Source organism: Pleurodeles waltl, chromosome 2_2, assembly GCF_031143425.1.
Source record: "Pleurodeles waltl isolate 20211129_DDA chromosome 2_2, aPleWal1.hap1.20221129, whole genome shotgun sequence".
NCBI classification, from domain to species: Eukaryota; Metazoa; Chordata; class Amphibia; order Caudata; family Salamandridae; genus Pleurodeles; species Pleurodeles waltl.
In genome coordinates this window covers 210377456-210401859 of record NC_090439.1, presented here as the reverse complement: position 1 = coordinate 210401859, position 24404 = coordinate 210377456, and the positions used below count along the sequence as shown (strand labels likewise).

Genomic DNA, 24404 nt, shown 5'->3' with positions numbered 1-24404 from the left:
GCCCAAATGGGATTCCTGCAGCTATTTTTAAACAAAGCTGTGATTTTTGGTGTGCAAGTTTTCTCTCTTTATTTGATTTCTGTTTATCTGAGAAGGCAGTTCCACAATTATAGCATGACACGATTTTCCAAACTATTTACACGAAATGCCTTCTACCTTACCCAACAGCTATCGTCTGATTGCCCTTTTGGATGTAGACTCAACATTTGTTGCTAGCTTGCTACTGGCTGAGTTGGAAGACTGGTTAGAAAGAGAAAAATTAATTGCCTGCAACCAAACTGGTTTCAGAGCTAAATCTAATACCACAGATAATTTAGTTGTGCTCTCTCCGATTGCTGAGAAATATATCATCAACAAAAACAGCTTCTATACACCTGTTTGTGGATTTGTCTAAAGCCTTTGATCATGTCAACTGTAATCTCTGACGGAGAAAGCTTGCTGGCTGGAACATCCCTGCAAAATTATTAGGCACCATCCAACTTTTATACTCAAACAATTGAGCAAAGGTCGAACTTGGTTCTAATAACGGCTTGTTGACCAAAATAGAAGTCAAAAGGGACCTGAAATAAGGGTGAGTTCTGGCCCCACTGCTTTTCAGTCTATTTCTATCAGGTTTAAGTGCACATTAAGCCACATCTCATCCACTAAGGCTGGGGCATTGTCAGGTGACTTAAATACAGTAGGCTGACAATGTAGTTCTGATGAACTTGACTTGCATTGGGTTTTAGAGGCTATTAAACAATCTCCATACTTATTGTGTTGAAAATGAAATGGTGGTGAATCTTACAAAAACTCAGATTGTGGTGTTCGCAAGGTCGGGAGGAAAGGTAGCTGGTTCCCGGGTGGCCTGCTGGTCTCAAGAAGCTCTTGCGATAAATATCTTGGTGTCTGGCTGCAGGATCGCCTGCCTTACCATTTGCAGCTAAACTCAATGAAGCCAAAGTCTGTCTCCTTAATTGCAGCTTTTTAATCCTTATACCACAAATTGCAAAGCCCAACTCTGGCACCTCTCTTTGCAGTGATGAAAGCCAAACTTACTCCATCAGTTAGTTTTGGCGTAATGGCTTTCACGTGAAAGTTTGGGTCCTTTCTCAATTCTGCACAAAGTAAGACTTCTCACATTCTTTTTCAACTACTGCAAAACGCTTCGCGGCCCAGTTGCTGCTGGCATTTGGTTAACCAAGTGTTGGTTCAACACAGCTCCTTACTCAAGTACATGTGACTATTAAAGCTGTCCGATCAGGCGACACTGCGTTCCTGGATATGGAAAGAAATTAAAATCGCCATGTAAAAAAAAACACGAACATCTGGACGCAGGCTTTTGATCTGGCCTCAAACAACCTTAAGGCAAATAACCTTTCGGCCTGGGTCAAACTACCGACTGTCTGCCAAAATGGTAATCGAAACCTCTTTGTGCTAAGTGTAGGCTTTGTCATCAATATACAGAAAGCCTGACTCACGTCGTGTACATTTGCCCCAGGCTTCTGACTGAACGCAAGGCTTTGCTGCACAACTTTTTAAATCAGAACAGCATCAGAACATCCTGTCATGCCGCACTCTTTTGGCTAAAGGGTGAATGTCCTCAAGTCGTTGTGGCCTTCATAAAATGTACTAAAGCAGACAAGTTGTTGTCAAACAAAGGCTTACCTGCGGCAATATGAAGGAAGCATGAGCAGAAGGTCTAGTCTAATGCCCTTCAGTTTTTTCAGTGCCATTGTTGCACTTTATAGCGGCTTTGCACAGTCACCTCTGCAATTTATATTAGGTATCACTGAAGCAGCATTGTAGGGCATGATGTGGAACAATAAGGAACAAGGGAACATGAGGTGACACCATGGGTAAAATATTTCGGTCTCATGCTGCCTAATACCTCTTGCACTTTATAGCGAACTTTGCACTAAATGGAAAGTGGACAGGTCACTGTTAGATAAAAACCCATTTGCAGCTGTTGCAGTATGAGGGAGGTTTGAGTAAATGTTGTTTAGCCTGATTTCTTTGTATCCCATTTTTGCACATTTTACCTTGTCACACATGCACTTTATATTTGGTTTTATGGACGAGGCAGTGTAAGACGATGGGAAACTATGTGCAACATGAGAATATGGGGCGATACTGTTGTTCGTGAATGTGTTTACCTTTACTTTGTGTCTTTTTTATGGCACCTTTGCCTTTTTGCACACCTTGCTATATCTGGTTTCATGGAAAAGGTAGTTTAAGATAAGATGTGAAACAAGAGAATATGGGTGATACTTTTCCTCTGAAAGAAGCTATTGTTTAATATTACTGCGAATGTTTTAATTATTTGCGTGTGATGTGCAATTTTATGTTTTTAATTAACCGAAATAAACTTGTCAAAGTCAGAGCACAAACAGGGCTGCAGGACTCCCTTTAATTTTTCAGATGGCACACTCTGTGCCTCAGAATAGGGATGTGTTAAATTATGAAAATATTTATCTTCAAACGGCACCGCCAGAAAGATGATGACTGCACAGAAAGGCTTGTAAGAAGAACTCTCAAGAGTCCACGTTGCCCAGGCCATCTACGAGTTGCTCTTCGAGACCAGAACTCGTCTTTGTATTCTGGAACTTGTGTTCCAGTTGATCCCATTTTATATTCAGAATCACAGCTGCCAGAATGCAGCAATGTGGGATGAGAAACAACATGGAAAGAGGTGGGAAGGTTGAGGGGCACCGTTGTCGACTATGAAAAAAAAAGCGCTACGATGTGTTCACATAATAGAGCTTTATTTGTTATTTAAGCGGACAGTGGAGGCCAGGGCGGGTAGGGCTAGTGGAGCAACATGAACTATGAGATGACAGACGGGCGGGTGAGGACAAAGTAAATATGTACTATGTTGCGGCCAGCGGTGTCCACGTCATAGCGCTTTGTTTTTGTTATAGTGGTTGAGGAGCCAAAATGACAACGAGAGGAAGGGGAAACCCAGAAAATGAGTGGGAGTGCACAACCAAATACTGGTAATAAGAGGGCGAGAGGGAGACGACAGGGGAGAAATTGTTTTCATGTGTCTAAATTTTGTTACGATAACAGGTGGCACTCGAAGCCACATGCAAACATAGTAGATTGGGAACCAGCACATGGGAGAGAAAGGCAAGGGAAGTATAATCAAAGGGCAGAGAGATGGAAAGGCAAGACAGGATGGAACGGAGGAAGGTGACCAACAGAACGTTAATAAAAAAGCAAGAGACAGGAAGGAATGATCGGGGAAGTGCTTGCAGGTTCGCGGTGGGGGAAGCACTCTGTAGAGTGTTTCAATAAAAAAGATGAAAATAGCTCCCAAAACCATGGGAAGTGGAAAGACACAAGCACTTGGGACAAGTTTCAGGGAACGGACACACACAAGAAGAGGAAGGGGCGACGGCAGCGAAGACCAGCAGGAAACGAGCAATTGAGAGTGACCATGAAGCTAACCAATGGAAAGTAATAGACAGCCTGCAAACCAATTCATATTAAATAAAGGCCAAGATTTAAGAAAAGTGGCACTTCATGTCATGAAGCACCACTTTTCTTCGGCCCATTGTGCCCCCCCTAACGCCACCATGTGTGCGCTTATTTAACATACGGGACACACCATGGTGCAGGTTAGGGACAATAGCGTCATAATGTTTGATGCTACTGTTATACTTTGCAGGATTAGTGCCAAAAATGTTGGTGCTAATCCTGCAAAGTACCTAGACGCCCATTAAAAATAATGATGTACCTCTACTCTGTGCAGGCGTTAAAAATGGCGCAGTGGAATCTAATAGATTCCACTGCACCATTTTTGCGGGACCCCCTAATGGGGGAACGCCCCCCCTTGCATACTTTATGCCTGGCGCAGGCATAATGTGTGCAAGCATTGCACCACTTTGTAAATATGGCGTTGTGTTTTTGCCACACTATCGCCACATTAGCATAAAAAAAAAAAAAGACGCTGATGTGGTGCTCGTTGGCGCTAGGCCCTTCTAAAATTTGGGCCAAAATATCTCAAAGAGACAGTGCATGCACTGACCTATGAATGGTAAGACTGAAATGCCCCTGTGGGCTGAGCCAATAATTAATTGGCAATTTCTTAAGTCAATGGCAGAAGGATGTTGAGCTAAAGCCCCTTATAATGTATGTAAACAACAATATGTTTGCCGTGTTTGGAGCAAGCACTATACATGTTCAAACTGAATTGTGTTGAACAGTGGGTCATTAGGGAAAAGAAAAAGCAATTATTTCTATAACTGCAGCAAATTCCTAACATTTTTATGTATCCAAACATGGTGAACGTCCACAATGCAACTAACCAATTGCCCTTGTGTGTGTGACATGATCAAGCTTTTTAAGAAAATAAGGATTGCTTTCTTCCTCTTGATGTGTGGTCTCTTCCACAGAGCCTCACAAGGTAGAGCCACACGGATTTTACAAAGCGTTCCAGTCTGGTGCAGTGCTTCCCAGTCTTTTTAGAACTACAACCCCCAGTTTAGTACAACAAACTTTTGAGATCCACCCAGCTTTATTGGACATTAGGCAGGCAATTTTTCAAAGTACCTAAAGCATTGTGTGATAGCACACTTATTTACAAACAGCAAATTTTCCATTGAAAGGCCCACTAAATTTGCACAGATTTACAGTATTACTGATACAATTATACTGCACACAAATGATATTGTGTGGAAATCAGGTTTTAGTGTATATTTTTTTGTGCACCACCAAGTAAATGTGTCTTGATTTGTTCTGATCACATTAAAATCTTTGTTTCCGTCACACTTCAGAATTACAAAACAAATCTGCTTAATTTTTGCTTTCCTAACTGATGAATGTGGATTGTTCATTTTACATTTTGGTGCATGTTACAAAAACAAATGACACCCTACAGCCTTTCTGCTCACACTTCATGTACCCCATCAAGGTTGTCACATAATTCACTTTACTTTTCTTCCTCGGACTGTAAGGAGAGACGTATTTGTAAACACGAGTCCCCACTTAAAAAATTGAACAGCAGAAGCCATAGCCTGACATTTGACCTCTGTCTTTGAAGCAGAGCAAATGTGACAAGATAAATGTGATATTTCAGACCAATTCTGATAATTTCCGTTCAGATGGGACATAAAATGAGTTTTTGCTTTTATTATTAGATGCCGACTGCCCAACTACGGCTGTCATCGTGTGATGTAGCCATGTAAAGATTCAGGATTGTGTCTTAATGTGTACATACAGTTACCTTGTGATGCACATTTACATGTGCAAAGGTCGGCTCCTAAAAAATCATGTTTTCAAGATGGGCAAGGGTAGGTAGAAATGTAACACTATACTGATAATACTGTAGGCTCACAACCAACTAGAACCTTTATAATCAGAGGTCACAGTAGACCCCCCATATATGTTATACCATTTGTATTTTGTTTTAAGAATGTTTTGATCGACAGATGCTTCTCGGTGGGAAGAATGAGGTGGGATGTGTTGGGGGAATTGAGTTTGGTTTGTTCTATTTGTATTACCCCAGTTATCGGGTGTTCTTTTTTTCTTTGCACATGCTCACTGATCAGTACAGAGTCAAAGACATATCCATTCACTACTCAATGGGTCTCCCCAGCAGTGATTCCAGAGTCCCGGGCCAAGACTATAAAGTTCTGGGCCCAATGACCTTTGCCACATCCTCCCATATGACTAACTTTTCAGCCCTAACATTGAACATGAATGGTCTCCTAGATGACATTGAATGGACGTAAGTCCTCTGCTATGCTAACCAAAAACATGCCTGCAGTGCTTATGCTCCAACAGCCTCACCAAATGAGCACCAAATATGCGTTCCTGAGATGCTATGATTAAGATAGGTTGCTCCATGGTTCTCTAGGAGCTCAATGGGTGTTGCCATCCTGCTCCAGGAAAACATTCCCCTAACAGTTACGAAGGTGACCGGGACTACGGGAGCAGGTATATAGGAATAGATGGTCTCCTGGAAGGGACCCAAATTAACCTCCTCAGTTTCTAAATTTCAAAGCACACACCCATGACTGCTCTAGATGCATTCCATACTGAACTCCTGGAGTTCCTACAAGGGATCACGCTCACTGCCGGAGACATTGATGCTACTTCAGACACTACATGTGACTTTATGGCAGCCCCCACTGCACATACATGAGGCATGGCAAAAATGCTCACTGCATGGATGTCATCTTTCAGGGTATGTGACGTATGGAAGACATGGCACCCTCTGGCACCGGAATACACTCACACCTCTTCTGCGCACAGGACCCTCTCCCATATTGACTTATTTTTCCTTCCAGCCACGCATACCCTACACACCACACATGTACATATCCTACCCCCATGGCAGCTACTGTTGCACAAACATTTTGCACATATTATCACACGCTGTATGCTCACTAGCCACGATCCCTCACGACCTATGCAGACTGATTCTTGCACATATTCTGATGCCTTCCTTCTCGGCAGGTCAGAGGGTGGGCCTGGAGATCCCCCTCACACTTAAGGAGGTGGGCAATGCCCTCAGTGACATGAATAGGGAAGACACCTGGCCTGGCAGCTTACTGGCTGAATATTACCACAGATTTTGTGACATATTATACCTCTGTCTACTTGACCTCTATGTTGAGGCCATGGCATTGAGCCAGTTACCCTTGGAGCCGGGCCTTGCCACCATAGTATTCATTCAAAAGCAGGCAGACCACCCGAAAAATGCTCCTCCTACAGACCCATATTGCTTATCAACACAGAAGTGAAAATCTTTGCCAAAATATTCCATGTAGACTTATCCAGGTAATCCCCTCCCTGATACACCCAGACCAATGTGACTTCATGCCCGCCCAGAGCACGCAGCACTGTATTTGATGCTTCCACCTGGCCCTGGCTCACCGCCAGGAACTCCACAAGCCCTATACCCTCCTCCTGGTGGACTTTGAAAATGTCTTCGACAAAGTTGACTGGTCCTTCCTGGATGAAGTGCTGGAGAGGGTGGGAATTGGGCCTCCTTTTCGACAATATGTGAATTAGTATTTTCCACTCCAGTAGCCCAATGGTGTGCTATCAGATCCATTTTCCATACAGAGAGGCATGCGACAAGGATGCCCTTTATCCCCTCTTATCTTTGCACTGTTAATAGAGCCTCAGGCCAGACTCATCAGGTGCGATGTTCAATTGCGAGGTTGTGCTGGCTGGGGAGAGGGGAGGACAGGACAGCACTCTTTGCTGACTATGTTCTACTATACTTGGCCCAACCCAAAGAACCCGGGCCACATACATTCCGCATCCTTGAACTATAAGGAGAAGCCTATGGACTTTAGTCTAACTGTGCCAAGTCTCTCTTGGTCCCTCTCAGCAGTGGCACGGAAGACATTGCATTGTGGGCATCTATCCCCATGCAACTACTTTGCTTCCAATACCTGCAAATGCCTATTTGCCTAGAACCAAACTTGACATGGAACCTTAACCTGGTAACTTTGGTCTCTCATATGAAGAGCGACTTTCAGTACTGGGCCAGCCTTCCGCTTCAGGTCCTGGGCAGGGTGACCTCTTTAAAATGAAGATAATTTCCTACTGTCTCTATTCTTTGCAAAACTATTCCCGGCCAATCCCCTCCTCCTGGTTTCAGAAGCAAGTGGCACAGATTATCCCCTTTTTGTGGGCAGGTGGCCCACCCCGCATCGCCCTAGAGAAATGTTATAAATCGGCCTTGGCATTTCCAATGACCGATAATAATACTGGGCATTGCACCTACTAGTGATCAATGATTGGCTGAATGGAGTGTGGAGAGACCAGGACTATGTGGTGGAGCTTCCTCTCTTGGGTTTAGATAACATCCTGCATCTTTTGCACCGGGGAAGGGGACTATGCCCACAAGAGTCTCAGAGCCTACCAAGGTGGTATTTCAGGTATGGAGGGTGGGCGCTGCGAATAACTGGATGGGACAAAAGGCCCAGGCAACTTACTCCCCTCTGGAGGAGAAGATGGCTACACCATGTGTCACATTAAGAGGGGTTTAACAAATGCGATAAAATTGAGGACATTTATGTGTGACCAATGAACATTGAAATCCTTTCAGGATCTCTAGTCTCTGTTCTCTTTAACCTCACAATTTCACGAGTATCTGCAGCTCAGACACACATTTGGAGTCCACTAACTTTAACTTGCTCGACCCCCATCCTCTGAGTTTAGCCCCCTTGAGACCAAGCTACTAATCAGCTCTCTGGAAGAAAGGTGGGGTATCCTGGATCTATAAATCATTAATTTGTAATGCCCAGATACATTCATGGCCCTCAAACATAAATGGAAGTGTGGGTATGCACACTGGATTAAGCTGACTGGAGAGATGCCCAAATGGCTCCCCGGACCCTGGCCATTTCACTGCGGTTGTGCCTCATCCAACTACACTACTTACAATGAATTATCCACAACGCTGGTTCTGACATGCCCACAGCATTAAATCACCAGACTGGTACCGGGGCTCAGCAAAGGCTGTCCATGTAAACATGTGAAAATATGGGGACAATGGTTGGGGTACTCTGGGTTGGTCAGTGACTTGAGAGGCTTGACAGATGTCTCATTTTATACTTAACTTTAATATATGTGATATGTGTAATACCTCTGCGAAGGTAGCATTGGATTGTGACTGTGCTGTTTTGGCTTTATACTGCCAAATCAAAAAAAGTTGGTTATAAAAAAAAAAGAGAGAAATCTAAAGAAAGAGTCAGTGACTTCCAAGTTTGCAGCCACCTCCTCATGGGAGAAGATGGTGGAGTTGAAATGCCAGTACTTCATTTGCTGTCAGTTTTAGCTGTTCTTCACTAGACTTTCACACAGAACAAAGGAGAGAAAGGCAGAAGAGGGACAAGGGAAAGATAGGGTGAAAAATAACCAGATAATGAGATGAAGATAGGTGGGCCATAAATGAACCCATATAGGTTCTAATTTAAGGCAGGTCTTTGCCACAGTTGTTGACTGCTCATGTCGTCCGTGAGGAATCCACAGGTAGCTAATGTATCCACCAGAAAAATCGTTACCGAAGGTAAGTAACTCGTTCTTCTGATGGATACAACTACCTGTGGATTCCTCACCTCATGAATAGAGTCCCAAAGCAGTACCACGCCCGGCGGTGGGTGCCTAAATGGTCAAACCAAGAAATCCTGCAGCACTGACCGTGCAAAATGGCCGTCCCTTCTAACCTCAGAATCTAAACAGTAATGTTTTGCAAAAGTGTGAAGGGACGACCAAGTTGCGGCCTTGCAGATGTCGACCACAGGAACACCTCTGGCTAAGGCCGAAGTGGCCGATTTAGCTCTGGTGGAATGAGCTCTAATGCCCTCAGGAGGATCCTTCTTTGCCAAAGAGTAACATATTTTAATGCAAAGAACAACCCACCTGGATAGTGTTCTCTTGTGGACTGCCTTTCCTCTCCTCTTGCCCACGTATCCAATAAACAGCTGATCCTCCAGCCTGAAATCCTTTGTTCTATCGATAAAGAAGCTCAACGCTCTCTTTGGGTCCAGACGGTGCAGTCTTTCTTCCTCTTTGGAAGGATGAGGCGGAGGATAGAACGTGGACAAAGTAATTGCCTGAGCCAAATGGAAGGGTGAAACAACCTTCGGGAGGAAAGCAGCCTTGGTCCTCAACACCACCTTATCCCCATAAAAAGTTGTATAAGGGGGTTTTACTGATAAGGCCTGCAACTCACTCACTCTCCTTGCTGATGTTATAGCTATCAGGAAGACTGTTTTTAAAACCAAATACCTCAAGGGGCAAGAATGCATAGGTTCAAAAGGGGACCCCATAAGGAAAGTCAGGACTAAGGACAAATCCCATTGCGGCATAACGAATGGCTTTGGAGGATATTGATTTAGAAGACCTTTCAAGAATCTGATAACAATAGGGGATTTAAATAAAGATGGTTGGTCTGGAAGACATATGAAGGCTGACAAGGCCGATAAATAACCTTTAATGGTAGCCACTGCACAACCTTTCTGCGCCAGAGATAGAGCAAAAGACAAAACGTCCGATAGATGAGCATGTAAAGGATCAATCTGCCTCTCTCCACACCACGCAACAAATTTAGACCACCTATTAGCGTAGATAGATTTAGTGGAGTGTCGCCTGGCCGCTAATATAACATCCACTACCTCAGGCGGGAGAGAGAAGGAACTCAGGTTGCCCCGTTCAATCTCCAGGCATGTAGGTGCAGACTCTGGAGGTTGGGGTGTAGAACCTGCCCCTGCGACTGTGAGAGGAGGTCTGCCCTGAAAGGGAGACAGAGCGGCGGGCACGTTGAGAGTTGGAGAAGGTCGGAGTACCACACCCTCCTTGGCCAATCCGGAGCTATTAAGATTACTAGAGCCCGGTCTTGGCGAATCTTCCTCAATACTCGAGGAATCAAGGGTATGGGAGGAAACGCGTAAAGCAACTGGCCGCACCAGGTCATTTGAAACGCGTCCCCCAACGCTTCCTGCATCGGATACTGAAGGCTGCAGAACAACGGACAATGCGCGTTCTCTCGAGTGGCGAACAGATCTACCCGAGGAAACCCCCACTTCTGGAAGATTAAACGGACTTGATCTGGATGGAGACGCCACTCGTGGTCTGCCGAGAAGTGGCGACTGAGACTGTCCGCACGCACGTTCAAAACTCCGGCCAGATGGTTTGCTATCAAGCAAATCCGATGGTCCTTTGCCCAGGACCATAGTCGAAGAGCTTCTCTGCAGAGAAGGTACGACCCCACTCCTCCCTGCTTGTTTATGTACCACATCGTGGTAGTATTGTCCGTTAGGACCTGTACCGACTGACCACGAAGGGAAGGGAGGAAGGCCTTGAGAGCCAGACGTACAGCCCGTAACTTTAACAGATTGATGTGAAAAATCTGTTCCTCTGGAGACCAAAGACCTTTGATCTCCAGATCCCCCAGATGAGCTCCCCACCCTAGAGTGGAAGCATCCGTTATGACTGTGGCCACTGGTGGCGACTGCTGGAACGGCTTTCCTTGTGAAAGATTGTTGCTTGCAATCCACCACTTCAAATCCACAGCAGCATCTCTGGAGATCTTGACAGTACCCTCTAGATCCCCTCTGTGTTGAGACCACTGCCTTCGGAGGCACCACTGAAGAGCCCTCATGTGCCAGCGAGCATGCGTGACCAACAGAATGCAGGAGGCAAAAAGACCGAGCAGACGAAGGACCTTGAGGACTGGAACTACCGCTCCATTTCAAAACATTGGAACCAAATCCTGAATATCTTGAATCCGCTGAGGCGGAGGAAAGGCCCGACCCAATGTTGTATCCAGTACTGCCCCTATGAACAGGAGGCGCTGAGAGGGCTCTAGGTGAGATTTGGGCTCGTTCACCGAAAAGCCCAGGTCGAACAACAACTGGGTTGTTGACTGCAGATGACGCAACACAAGCTCCGGGGACTTGGCTTTGATCAACCAATCGTCCAAGTAAGGGAATACTGCTATCCCCTTCCTTCTGAGCTCTGCCGCAACCACCGACATCACCTTCGTGAAGACTCGAGGTACTGAAGTAAGACCAAACGGAAGGACCGCAAACTGGTAGTGTTGCGATTCCACCACAAACCGGAGATACTTCCTGTGTGACTTGAGTATCGGGATATGAAAGTAAGCATCCTGCAAGTCGACAGACACCATCCAGTCTTCCATGTTCAACGCCAAAAGCACCTGTGCTAGGATCAGCATCTTGAACTTTTCCTGCTTGAGGAACCAATTCAAGATCCTCAGGTCCAGAATTGGTCTCAAACGACCATCCTTCTTGGGAATCAGGAAATACCTTGAGTAAACTCCTTGACCCCTTTCCTGCTCCGGGACCAACTCCACCGCGCCCTTTAAAAGGAGGACTTCTACCTCCTGTTCTAGCAACAGGAGGTGTTCTTGTGAACAATACGAAGGGCGGGGCGGGATGAGGGGCGGAAACTCCCGAAAGGGAAGGGTGTAGCCTTTTCCCACAACACTGAGAACCCAAGTGTCCGACGTAACAGTCTCCCATTTGGTGAGAAAATGCTGTAATCTTCCCCCTACAGGAGAGGAGTGAGTGGGAAATGGTGGAAGCCTAAGGCTGCTTCCCCTGCTGCACCCCGCCAGAGGATGAGGAAGAGGCAGAGTGCTGCTGAGAAGCTCCCCTGGTGCGGACCCTACCCCTCCCCCTAAAAGATCTATAGGGATGGGAAGAGGCAGGTTGCTGATATCTTCCCCGAAAGGAAGAGGAGGAAGAGCCACGCCCAAATCCACAAAACCTCCTGAAGAATCTGGAAGAGGCCGTGGAAGAAGGAGCTTGGAGTCCCAACGACTTAGCCGTGGCCCTGCTCTCCTTAAACCGTTCCAAGGCCGAATCAGCCTTAGCCCCAAACAGTTTGTCCCCATCAAACGGGAGATCCAACAATGTGGACTGTACATCTGCCGAAAAGCCCGAGTTACGGAGCCAGGCCTGTCTCCTTTCCACCACAGTTGTGCCCATTGCTCTGGCTACCGAGTCGGTGGTATCCAGTCCCGTCTGGATAATTTGGGTCGCAGCAGCCTGGGCATCAGAGACAAGATCCAAAAGACCCTGAGGAAGCTCTGTAAACGAAGAGGAGATGTCATCCATCAGAGCATGAATATACCTCCCCAGGATACAGGTTGCATTGGTGGCTTTTAATGCCAGACTGCAGGAAAAATCTTCTTCGACTGCGCCTCCAGCTTTTTTGAATCTCTGTCCCCAGGCACCGTCGGAAAAGAACCAGGCGCTGACTTGGACGAACAGGAGGCCTGCACAACCAAGCTCTCCGGCGTAGGGTGCCTAGATAGGAAACCAGGATCAGTTGGAGCCGTCTGATACCTCCTGGCCACGGCTCTGTGAACTGCTGGGGAAGATGCCGGCTTCTTCCACACCTCTAAAACCGGATCCAGCAGAGCGTCATTAAAAGGTAATAGAGGCTCCGCCGCGGCTGAGGCCGGATGCAACACCTCTGTCAAAAGGTTTTGTTTCGCCTCCACCACCGGCAAAGGCAGGTCCAAAAAACTAGCTGCCTTCCGTACCACTGTATGAAAGGAAGCAGCTTCCTCGGTATATTCCCCCGGGGACGAAAGGTCCCACTCAGGGGAAGTGTCCAGCCCACTGGCCGACTCCAGTCCACGCAGCCCATCACCCGAGTCCTCTAGCTCTCCTTCCTCTAGGACTCGTTGGTACTCCTGCTCTTCTAGTACCCGGAGAGCACGCCTCCTTGAATGCAGTCGTTGCTCAATCCGCGGAGTCGACAATACCTCCGCCGAAGTCGGAGATCGGCGCCGATCTTCCGAAGCCACCGACGCCGCATCCGGCGCCACAGGTAACTTCGGCGCCGACTGAAGAGCAGTTGAAACGGATGGACCCACCGGAGTCACAGGCCGAAATCTCGACGTCGACGGGATGGAAATCCCTGGGGCCAATCCCTCCGAAGCCACCGGAGCGGCCACCGGCGCCGACACTGGCGCCGAGCCCACGTTCCCAAACGGGAGAAAGGGCATAAAGGGTGCCGGCCGAAGAGGCGCAGGATCACCCAAAGAAAAGGCCAAAGGCCCAGCCGGAGCACCCCCTGGAGCCATCTGTTGGAAGATGGCATACATCGCATTCAAGAATGCGGAACTATCGGCTCCAGGGGTGGGAAAAGCCGGATACTGGGGTGCCTGACTCGGAGGCGACCCCGACGCCGGCCTCGGCGTCTGCGCCGGAGAAAACACTTGAGGCTCCAATACCTCAATCACCGACGCCTGTCCAGGCGAAGTTGGAGACGCCGGAGAGGGCAACGGCGTCGAAGGATGCGGCGTCACCGTGGGGCTGACCTCCCATGTCCTTCGGCGCCGATCCGGAGACCTGGAACGAGCCTCCCTTGAATGACGCCGAGATTCTCTACGGCGCCGGGAGTCTCGATGACGCCGATGTCTTGGAGAAGACTTTTTCTTGTGATGCTTCTCCTTTGACTTGGCCATAAACAGCTTCGCCTCGCGTTCTTTAAGGGCCTTCGGATTCATGTGCTGACATGAATCACAAGTCGAGACGTCGTGGTCGGAACTCAAACACCAAAGGCAATCGGAATGAGGATCCGTCACCGACATCTTGCCTCCACACTCACGACAAGGCTTAAATCCAGACTTTCTCTGCGACATTATTTCCACAGAGAAAGAGTACGCAGCAAGATATACACTGTAACCGCAAGAGTAACAGTTGCTCCCTCGAAGATAACCGTTTCGAATGCACGGAAAAAAGGGAACTGACGTCTGCACGTCGTCGAGGACCTCTTATTGCCTGTATGACGTCAGACGGCGTTGCGTGCGAGACAGTGACGTCCTCGTCGACGTGCAGAGACTAGTAAGAAGATTTCCGTCGAATGCTGGCGCCATGGGAGTATTCATGAGGTGAGGAATCCACAGGTAGTTGTATCCATCAGAAGTTACAGTTCTGAAATGTGTACTTGATGTAGCACACTAAGTGGCCAAGCATATGCCCAGACGTGGGCCCCTTGCTGCCTGTGCCACTGGAACCAAGCTACACCAGACTGAAGAGCCCCAGTCAGGGCAGAACTGCTCTTGGGTTAATTGAATTCCAGTTCAGAGAGGTCCTAGCTTGGCAGCTTGGGCTGAACTGTTCCTTTTGGAGCCGGGTCAAAAATGATTTGCACATAACTGGTTCTAATCTGAGGTGGCATGAAGGGCAAAGTAACAATGGGTTGGAATGCTACCCCAAGTGCCTGTCAGTAGATAGGCTTATTGCACTCATCCTCCCATCTCCTTTTGTGTGTTTGACACTCCTCATATAGCCCAGTGACCTATGAACCTCCCTCAAAGAGCCACATACAAACTACCCGGTGTAGGTTACACAATGTTATGTTTTTCCCTAGTCCTTGATTATCACAACATTGATAAAAATGATTTGTTTGGATAGAAATACATTCTTATTAGTAAAGCCAGCGCCAACCACTGTGGTATGTTTCAAATCCGAAATTTGTGCTTCTCCAGGCAAAACGCTCTTAAAATATACTGCCTACCAGCGTGGCAGACATGTGATTCCTACACCCAGTAATCCCCATTGTTTTATTTATCATAATCTATAGATTGATTTACACACGACTCATTTATTTCTGTAGAATGTGGGTGTGTGATGTACATGTGCTCTGACATTCTACAGCGTTATGAGTGATGAATGAAATTCATGTGAGAGAAGGGCTAAGGAGAGATGCAGGGCACTGTTGGAAGGTGGCAGTGATAGAAACCATGGAGAAGGAGGTCATTGTGGGGCTCGATAAAGACTGTCACACTGGACGCCACCTGCACGTAAGCCAGCCCTGTATTTCGTAAAGAGCTGGAGAATTTCAATTTTACCCAGTAGTAAATGCTTACTAGTTACAGGAACTTTAAAAGCATGTACTACATTTGGCTGGAAAGGTAGCAACATTTGTTTATAAACTTAATTAATGTAAACAAAAAAACATAACAAAATATCATACACAAAGCAATATAACATAAATAAAACATAATAGTGCACAAAGAAAAAAGTAAATGCAGAAGCAGTACAGCAACCATGGTACAAACATTGCAATAATGAAGCTCAAAAAACAAAGCAGCACAAAATAAAACCATAATACATCGCCAACGCTACAAAATGCCTTACATCAAATATGCACAAATAGTGTCACAGGTCGCCCCTTTCAAATGTTAATAAAATGGTGATAAAATGCATTTACATCAGGCACTGTCATATCAAACCACCATAAATATCAAATATCAATGTCAGGCCAAATATTTTGTGCCCAGGACAATAAGTGCAGAAGAGAAGGCAGCATTTAAATTCAGCTAACACGGCTGCAGGCTCCTACAAAAACCTTTGGCCCATAGATCTAATTATTTATTTACTCTTTTTACAAAATAAGCACTCTGTGGAAACATTGTCAACGCAAAGACTAAGGGCCTCATTACGACCCTGGCGGACGGGGGAGAAGTGGCGGTAATACCGCCAACAGGCCGGCGTAAAAAAAAATGGAATTATGACCATGACCACACCCCTACACGCACACATACACTACAACACCTACCCACACACATACAGACATGCACACAGACCGACCCGCACACATTTCCAATACACACAACACACCCACCGCATGCATACACGCACTCACACACCTCCTCTACATACTCACATGCACACCCCCATGCACGCAGGCAACACACAACATACCCCCACCCACTCCCCTAACGGACGATCAACTTACCTTGTCTGTTGATCCTCTGGGGATCCATGGGGGCTGCTCTGCCGCCAGCACCCCGTCACCAGAACACCGCCACACCGAATCATGGGACGTGATTCGGTGGGCGGTGTTCTGATGACGGGGCGGTGGAGGTGGAGCAGCCTCCACTTCCCCGCTGACCGCCAGTATGGCTGCTGGCGGCTCTCCGTCCAAAAAAGGACAGAGGGCTGCCAGCAGTCATAATACGCTGCGTGGAAAACCGTCTGCACTGGCGGTCTTCAGCACAGCGGTACCTGAGGTCGAAATGAGGGCCTAAAAGTCTAAAGGACTAAGGCCCATAATGATAAAGGTTTAAAATCAGCCTTGCAGCACACAAGGGGACGCAAGAGCGATGAAAAACCTAAATGAGATTTATCAAGGCAAGCAAGGCCACCTTGTGTGGCTCTGGGTGGCTTGATAAATCTAGAGGAATGCAAGGCAGTGTATGTCGCTGCCTTGCGTTACTGTGGGACAGGGAGGCGTGTCATGGGTGGAGCTTGAGTGTAACCACGCATCCACCTAAGGATTCTGACACATTTCCAGATTTACCAACACTGGTAGACCTGGGAACGCATCAGAATTTTACATCTCCCCACCAAAGGTACAACGAGGAGAAATATCTTTATTTCTCCTCGTTGTTTCCTCTTTCTAAGTGTGCTGCATTCTGAAACACACTTAAATCGAGACAAATGCCTCTGAGGATTGTTTTGGTGCAGGAAGGGGTTCGGGAGAGGGTCCCTTCCAGCACAAAGACAATCCTGTTTATAGTGCAGGCACCCTTACACTTAATGCAAGGGTGTCTGCGATGGTACTAGGCAGCGGTCTGTGCACTGGGGGAGGGAGAGAGCAGGAATGTGCTGTATAATGTAAAATACAGCACATTTCTGCCCTCTCCCTTTCATGCAGCTCAGCAAGTGGCTTGCTCATTGAAATATTGATAAATATGGGCCTTAATTTAGACATAAGGAGCAATTAAGTGTCTGGTCTATTCAAACAACTTTAAATTCGCTGATGTTCTGCAAACCAACTAAATACATCACTGCATAACATCTTTATAGTACCTGCATCAGGTGTCTCTACATCTTGATAGTAAAATATAACGTGACGAAGTCCTCCAGCAGCAAAGAATCGATCCATGCGCTCAATCTAACACAAGAAAAAATGGTCTTGCATTAAGATAATTGCCTGAGGGTACTCTTGAAAAAATACACCTCAAATTGTTGATAACATTAGTACAAAAACAAAACAATCTGGTTTCAAATCGGATCTAATTTTACGAAACATACATTAACATAGATATTCAAGCAGGTTAAAGTGCTTAGATGTACACTGCACTGAGTAGGCACCCTTGTTTATTACTATTATGGTGATATGAGGTAAGTTATGGTTGAACACAGCAAAACTCATGCTTCTCTAGGCATAGTGTATATTTTGCAACTGCAATAGAAGAGTTAAACTAATGACGGTAGAAGTTGTTTTAAAGTTTATCCCAGGCAATGCTGGAAGCGCTACAGATGCCGCCCACATGGGTAGGGCTTGATCTCACTGGGGGCTGTCTCTACGCATCTGCTTCCAGTTAGCAGAACTGATGTGAATTCGCTGATTTGAGGCGTGATGCAGAAGAAGTGGCGGCTGCAGACATGCCTCAGCCACATAGTTCCCAAAGTAGCACCCAAGATAGTTATGAAGAGGATGCGCTCAAAGCTTATTCATTTAGTATTGCTGCCTCGAAAGCCGAGAAATGGGATAGGGAGGAGCCGAGAAAAGAAGTTTTGAAAGTAACAGCATAAGAACTAGGGGCCAGATGTACTTTGCTTTACATAGGTCGCAAATGGACCGATTCGCGGAATCTGGCTGTTTGTGACCCAAAAAAAGCTTTTTCCAATGTACAAACCCAATTTTGTGATTTGGAAATCTATTTACCGAATCACAAAATGGGTTTGCGAGTCGCTATTAGAAAGGGGCGTGCCAAGGAAGTCCCTTCCTAATAGCGAGTTGCAGTGGTATGTATGATTGTACTGTAACCGTTAATGAGGTCTCAAAATAATCTCAGTTACCACCAATTTCAAATTGGCAGTAACCCATTCACAAACGGGAAGGGGTACCAAAGGCACCCCTTTCCCTTTGTGAATGGGGCCACCAACATTTTTTCAGAGCAGGCAGCGGGGACCACTACCTACTCTGGAAAAAATTAAAAGGGATGAAAACAAGATGCATTACAAAAAAGAACTGCTTTATTTAACAAGCATTCACAGACATGGTGGTCTGCTGACCTGCCTCATGAATATTAATGAGACCTTGCGACCCATTTGAGATTCGTTAATAGTGTGTGAGATACTGTTGTACATCAATTTGCGAGTCGCAAAGCCTGACCTTCGTACATCTGGCCCTATGTGTTTTTTTCAGGGTTGCAACTATCCTAATATTTCCGGACCTCAGTCCAGAATCACTACTTGGGACACAGGACTGCAGGGAAAGAGTGGGTCTTGCAAATGATTGTTGCAGCTTAGTGTACAGGCGTCTCTCCTTTCACTGCACTGTCTCTGAGCGACACATAGTGGAAAATAGTTTTTTTCCTCAGACACAATGCTTAATTTGTGCTTGTTGTTTCCGGTGCTGCGCACCTGCACTTATTTCTGAGGGCCGGGGCTTATTCTTCTGCCCCAAGCATTTGCTGTCAGCAAAAGATACATATGGGAAAGAGGGAGGAAGAGAAAAACGAAAAAGCGTTACGAAGGGAGAAATCAGAAAGCTGCAAGACTGAGCTGAACAGCAGGGACTGGCTGTAAATGGATTGAAGAGGCCCGAGATGGCTTCAGGATTACGTTGTCTCAGTGTTCTGTGCTCGCACATTTAATTGCAGCAGCCGCGAGTTTAAGAGGAGGGCTTTGGGCACCAGCACCTTTTTATTTACAAATTAAGCACTGCTCAGGCATAAGTAGCAATTAATTACTTGAATGCTTTAAGGGCTGACAATACTGGAAAACTCACAATCGCACCTTGATGGATGCACAAAGGTTTTTGAAGTTCAAAACTAGCTCCCATGCGTTGTCCCTTATGCACTCCACAGATGAAATGAACGTCCTCGATTAGGGGTTTGTTTTTAGAGTACTAATCTGGCTCTGAATCTTGTAATATTATGCTTTTAACTATCCCTGGCACGTTTACACCTGAAGGCAGCTTTGATAAATGCTAATTTTTTGCTAGCTTTTTGCTGTTGAGGTTGTGTCACTTCAGTACATTTTTGGACAGAGAAGGTTCTTCGCCGACCCGTTTACCTTGTGGGCAATCATATGTGGGTGTTTCAAACCCAATAAAACAGTTACATCTTTAAGTGTATATCGTGGGGAGGGGGTGGTAATGGAAAAATCTTGGGTTCTGAGAATAAGGACGTATACCAAGAAGTGTAAGTGATCCTGTTTCAATAATTTGTTGGGCTTGGAGAGAAGAGTAGGTAGGCAGACCTGACAGTCCAGAGGAAATGGTGGAGGGTGGAAGGAACATATCTGGAGATTTAACATGGGAAACAGAGGTACTTGAAAAGTAATTTTAGCCACTTATATTTCATTTTTTTGGATGTTAGGGTGGGATTATTTATAAATTGGTACATACACAGAGAGCACCAAGAAAGATGGCTGAAAGAAGGTGATAAGAAACAAAAAGGGAGAGTAGTGAAAGCAATTTAATTACTACTGAAATCTTTTCAAGAAAAATAAAGAGGTTAGCAGTAACGTTTTGGACATTTTGAAGTCACTACCACTGGTATCCAGAGAGGCCTGCAAATGTGGCATTCGATTGTTATTAACATAGGTTAGTTTAGAGTGTATGAGAGGTGGTGGCTCATCTGTCCAGGTTTTAGCATAATAAAAAGTAATTAACGGAAAGACATATAGAGCCCAGTACATTTAATTTCAACCCTTATAACAACACTGAATTCCAACCAAAGTCCTTATTCTTACACACAAAAAATCACGGAAGCAATAGTGATCAAACCACCTTTAGGCTGCCCCTGCCTGCCTCTGTGGCCACTGGTGCAACAAAAAGGTTTTATAACCTCCCAAGAAAAAAATATTTGACTCTTACAACGTTTCCTGGAGACAGATTACATGATATTGCCTTACAAAAGAAACCCAATTAGAGTCATTAAACTTGGCTGACAAACCTGTGATGTTCCAGGATAACAAGTGGAGAGGACAAAGTTTGGTGGTGGGAGCAACAGTAGAAACAGGAACAGACCTGGGGGCTACAGAAGATCAAATGGGTGCAGGCTGAACGACTTAGTTGCAAGAGTTCTGATTGCTTAGTGGTGCAAAGCTATTCTCATTCCTCAAAAACGGGAGAGCTGAAAATATGGGTAAGCATCTGCCCAAATTGGCGGACCCTGGGGAGCCCAGATTCCATGTACTTGTAAGTACCATTTCAGTTTTATAAAAGAAACTGAGAGGGGGGGGGGGCGTGGATATTAGTTGGTTTGGTAAGTTTGCGAGAGCCAATAGTAGGCAGGGCACAAGGTGCAATGGTAGGTCTGTTAAAATGAATTATCACGCAGTCCCCATCGCACCTCTTCACGTCATGTCCTACCCAACTCACCCTTCTCACGTCAAATATCTGCATCCCAAAATTAGAATGATAGTTTATTCAGTGCACCACTTTGTTTTTAAGCTCATCAAATGATTCCAAAGCCAGGGTAATCAGAGGGACACGTTCCCCAGGATCACTACATATGGGATAGCATCCGGAGGCAAACTGATTCCTGGTCTTTTAATAGCATATGGCGAGAGGGCCACGTCGGGTGGACAAGAACCTGGCAGGTGGACGTAGACAAGAACGGAGACACAGGAGTCAGGATTTGTCGCACTGGTAAACCTATGTATATTAGGAGAGGGGCCAGCCTAGCTCCACTCATTTGCACCAACTGAGGAGTGGGGAGGGGCAAGACCACTTATTAGGTACCCCAAGGTGTAATACACTGGGCACAACAAGCCAATCCCCCCCCACCACCAACCATGGGTTCCGCCATCCGAGACAGTTTGTCTTCAATAAGTGATATCCTCGCACAAATTGCGGCCATTGTGTCAATAAAAACTTCAATAAGCCCTTTTAATGAGGCATAAGACAAAGTATACTCTGTGGAAGAAAAAGACTCTGAGCTCTCCATTTACGTGCACACAGTTCCACTACGAATTGTACTCTTAGGAGCAAGATACCGTTTCCTCTGTTTTTTTCTCAGGGCTGAAACCGTTTTGCACAGATTTAGAAGTCAGATCCAATAAGGGGCCCGGCCTCTCAGGCAATCTGGTAGGTACTGGGGCAGCATGCAGAGTATACGCCATCAAACACTCCACTTCTCAATTACATGCAGCTCGAGAGGTAAGGTCCCCCAACGGATGTGTAGAACCATCAATCTATCCCTACTCGGAACTGCACTGACCTCCTGGTCAGCGTCTGCTGCCCTCCCTAGCTCCTCTGGCTGCTGCTGCCTCTGCCTTTTGCCTGGGACCAACTGAGAGTCTCCTGACTCTCAGTTCGAGGCCCTCCTCCAACCACAAGCTCGTTCCTGCACCTCATCCCTAGTGGACTAGTGGCAATCACAGGTACATTTATTTCTGTCACTTTTTCACTCTTGCTTTTTCTGCCTTCTGTCTCTCGTTTTTCTTTTATTTTCCTTTCTCCCCTCTTTTTTACTGCCCCCTGCAAGGCACCTTTCCAGCCCTTCCGCCTCCCAGCTGACCGCTCTCCCCGCCCCTTCCCCTTCTTAATAGAGGGCGTGTGCAGCGGGTGTTGTTCCCTAAAACCTAAAAAAATTAGAATTAAAGAATCTATTTCAAGTTTTCTATAGGGGTCAGTTTATGAAGATCTCTTGAGTGTCTTTCTGTAAATATTGCCTTCTTTTTGTGTTTCACAGACCTGCTGTAGTATCGTAGGATAAAGCACTCTTTTGAATGGTTGAATTCACTTCCTCCATTTACAGGAACATCCCACCGTTTGAAACTCATTTAAGAAAAACACTTGTCTGTGAAGACACGATTCTGAGCCCTTGTCCTGTTTTTTGGCAATCTATTATTGTTTCTCTAAGGCAATTGTCTGTAATGGCATCAGGAGGGGACAGAGATTTTCAGTAGGAGGGTCCACCACCAAAGAAGGAGTCACTGGTGTGGAACCTCTTCACCATACCCTCAAGGGGAAAAAGGTGACAGCAAAGACTGTCAAGATCAATATTTCCAACACAGAATTCTCAAGGGGCAAAGGGAAAAAAACACCCCCATCAACCACAGGCATATGGAAACACATGCAAATTATCCACGCTTGACAGCTCAAAAGAGCAGAAGTTGAACACTGTGCTCCAGAAGTATCCAACTCTACAACTGGACCATCAGTTACTCCTGGGGACATGGTCTGATAAAAAGTTATTCAAGTGGCACCAGACATTGTACCACATTACAAGCACATGATTATTTACTGTTCAAAATGCAACAAAATCATTGTTGTTGGGGAGCAGTCTACCTCAGAACCCAAATATGGTTCTTCTGAGAACCGCGTATTCAGGTGCAAAAATATAAACATTTCATGTTGTTTGTCATGCATGTGTCTTTATATTGCTATATAAAAATAGTTTGCTACAGCAGTCTATTCTTAGTAATAAAAGATATAGATAATTCTATTGTTATGCGATTAAATAAAACTCAAGCGCTTAAGTGCTCATGACAATAGATTTATCCTACCATTAGAGAAAGTTTCTATCAGGTTTTTAGTGCATATATGATATAAATTTAAATTTTTGTCTATATTCTAACAGAAATACCTTTTCTGCTAGATTCTAATCAACAGTTATAGAAGAAAGTAGCATAGGGTGTGCTTAGTGGTGGGTTACCCACCTAATTGGGCATTGGTATGTGGAGGGAGTGCACTCTCTGTGAAGTCTTTTGTACAAAGATTAGACTATGCGTTGTCGGGCCTTATGCACATAAGGGGGTGTACATATATGGTGGGTATAGGGTCTGTGGGAAGATATCTGTAGAAGGTGTAGGGTGGCATAGTAGGGGCTAGCACACCTAGTGCGAAGTCTTCTGTACAAGGTGCAAGGTGTGCATAGTAGGGCTTGGCCACTTAAGGGGGGTTGTGGGTGCCTGGAGGTAGTCTGCTCTGTGAGAAGACATCTGGAGAAGTTGTAGGCTGTGTTGTAGGGGCTTGGCCGCCTGCATCTCATTGATTGCGCCTGAGTGACCATTTACCCACAAAGGGTCTGCTGCAGGTTAGTGTATGCTACAAGGTGAAGGGTGTGCATAGTAGGGGGCTTGGCTACCTGATGGGGCGTGGGTGTCTGAAGGGAGTAGGCTCTTCTAAACACTTCTGCATAAGGCGTTGAGTGTGTCTAGTACAGGCTAGCACATCTAATTGGACGTAGGTGCGAGGAAGGAGTGGGCTCTCCACACAAAAATGTGTACAAGATATAGAATGTCAGTTGTAATGGCATGCACACCTAATGGGGTGTAGCTGTCTGGCTGGAGGAAGTAGACTATACCTGAGATCTTCTGTACAAGGCAAATGGTGTGTGTTTTAGGCATACGATTACCACAGTGTGCTTTAGTTTTTCTGTATTGTCTGATTTTCCCAATAGAAAACATATGAGAAAAAACATTTTGTGACCTCCCAGCCTCCTTTTTCTCAGCTCCCAATTGCAAGATGACCCTGAAAAATTTCAGAAATTTTTGTGTCTGAAAAAATGAGGAGCACTTGTGAAATTGCAACAAGTTGGAAGAATTCACAGATAATGCCATTTTTTCAAAAAAGGCAATGTCGAAGCCTCTGTGGCTTATTGCCTGATTTCCATAAAAGATTTTTACTTGTCTGTTATTCAGGTAAGTTGGGGAGTAGACCGGTGTTAATTTATTTCCTAAAGAAAGAAAGATGTATTCAGAATGGAACAATCAACAGTGCATCACATTTTCCTTTTAATTATAAGTAAAATAGTGTATTCAACAGAGTTAAATATTTGTTTGCGGTTTTTCTTTCTCTGTTTGAATCAGTGGCTCGTCTGCTACTCTGGGATAAATGAGCACAGAAGGTTTTAACAAATAGGCTAATAAAGCTTATAGAGACCCTATATCTAGATACATGGGCTCAGATCAATATTGTTAATGGCGGAGAATGAATGCCAAGGGAAA

The 24404-nt window shown here is 45.6% G+C and overlaps 1 protein-coding gene across 1 annotated transcript in view; it reads right to left on the bottom strand.

The window, feature by feature from the left end:
- DNAH5 (dynein axonemal heavy chain 5) overlaps positions 1-24404 on the bottom strand; it is a 4110061-nt gene that overhangs the window by 3851796 nt on the left and 233861 nt on the right. The window contains exon 3 of the mRNA XM_069219645.1: positions 17301-17385. Within this exon, the coding sequence (XP_069075746.1) occupies positions 17301-17385 (85 nt within the window). The remainder of the gene's footprint in view (positions 1-17300; positions 17386-24404) is intronic.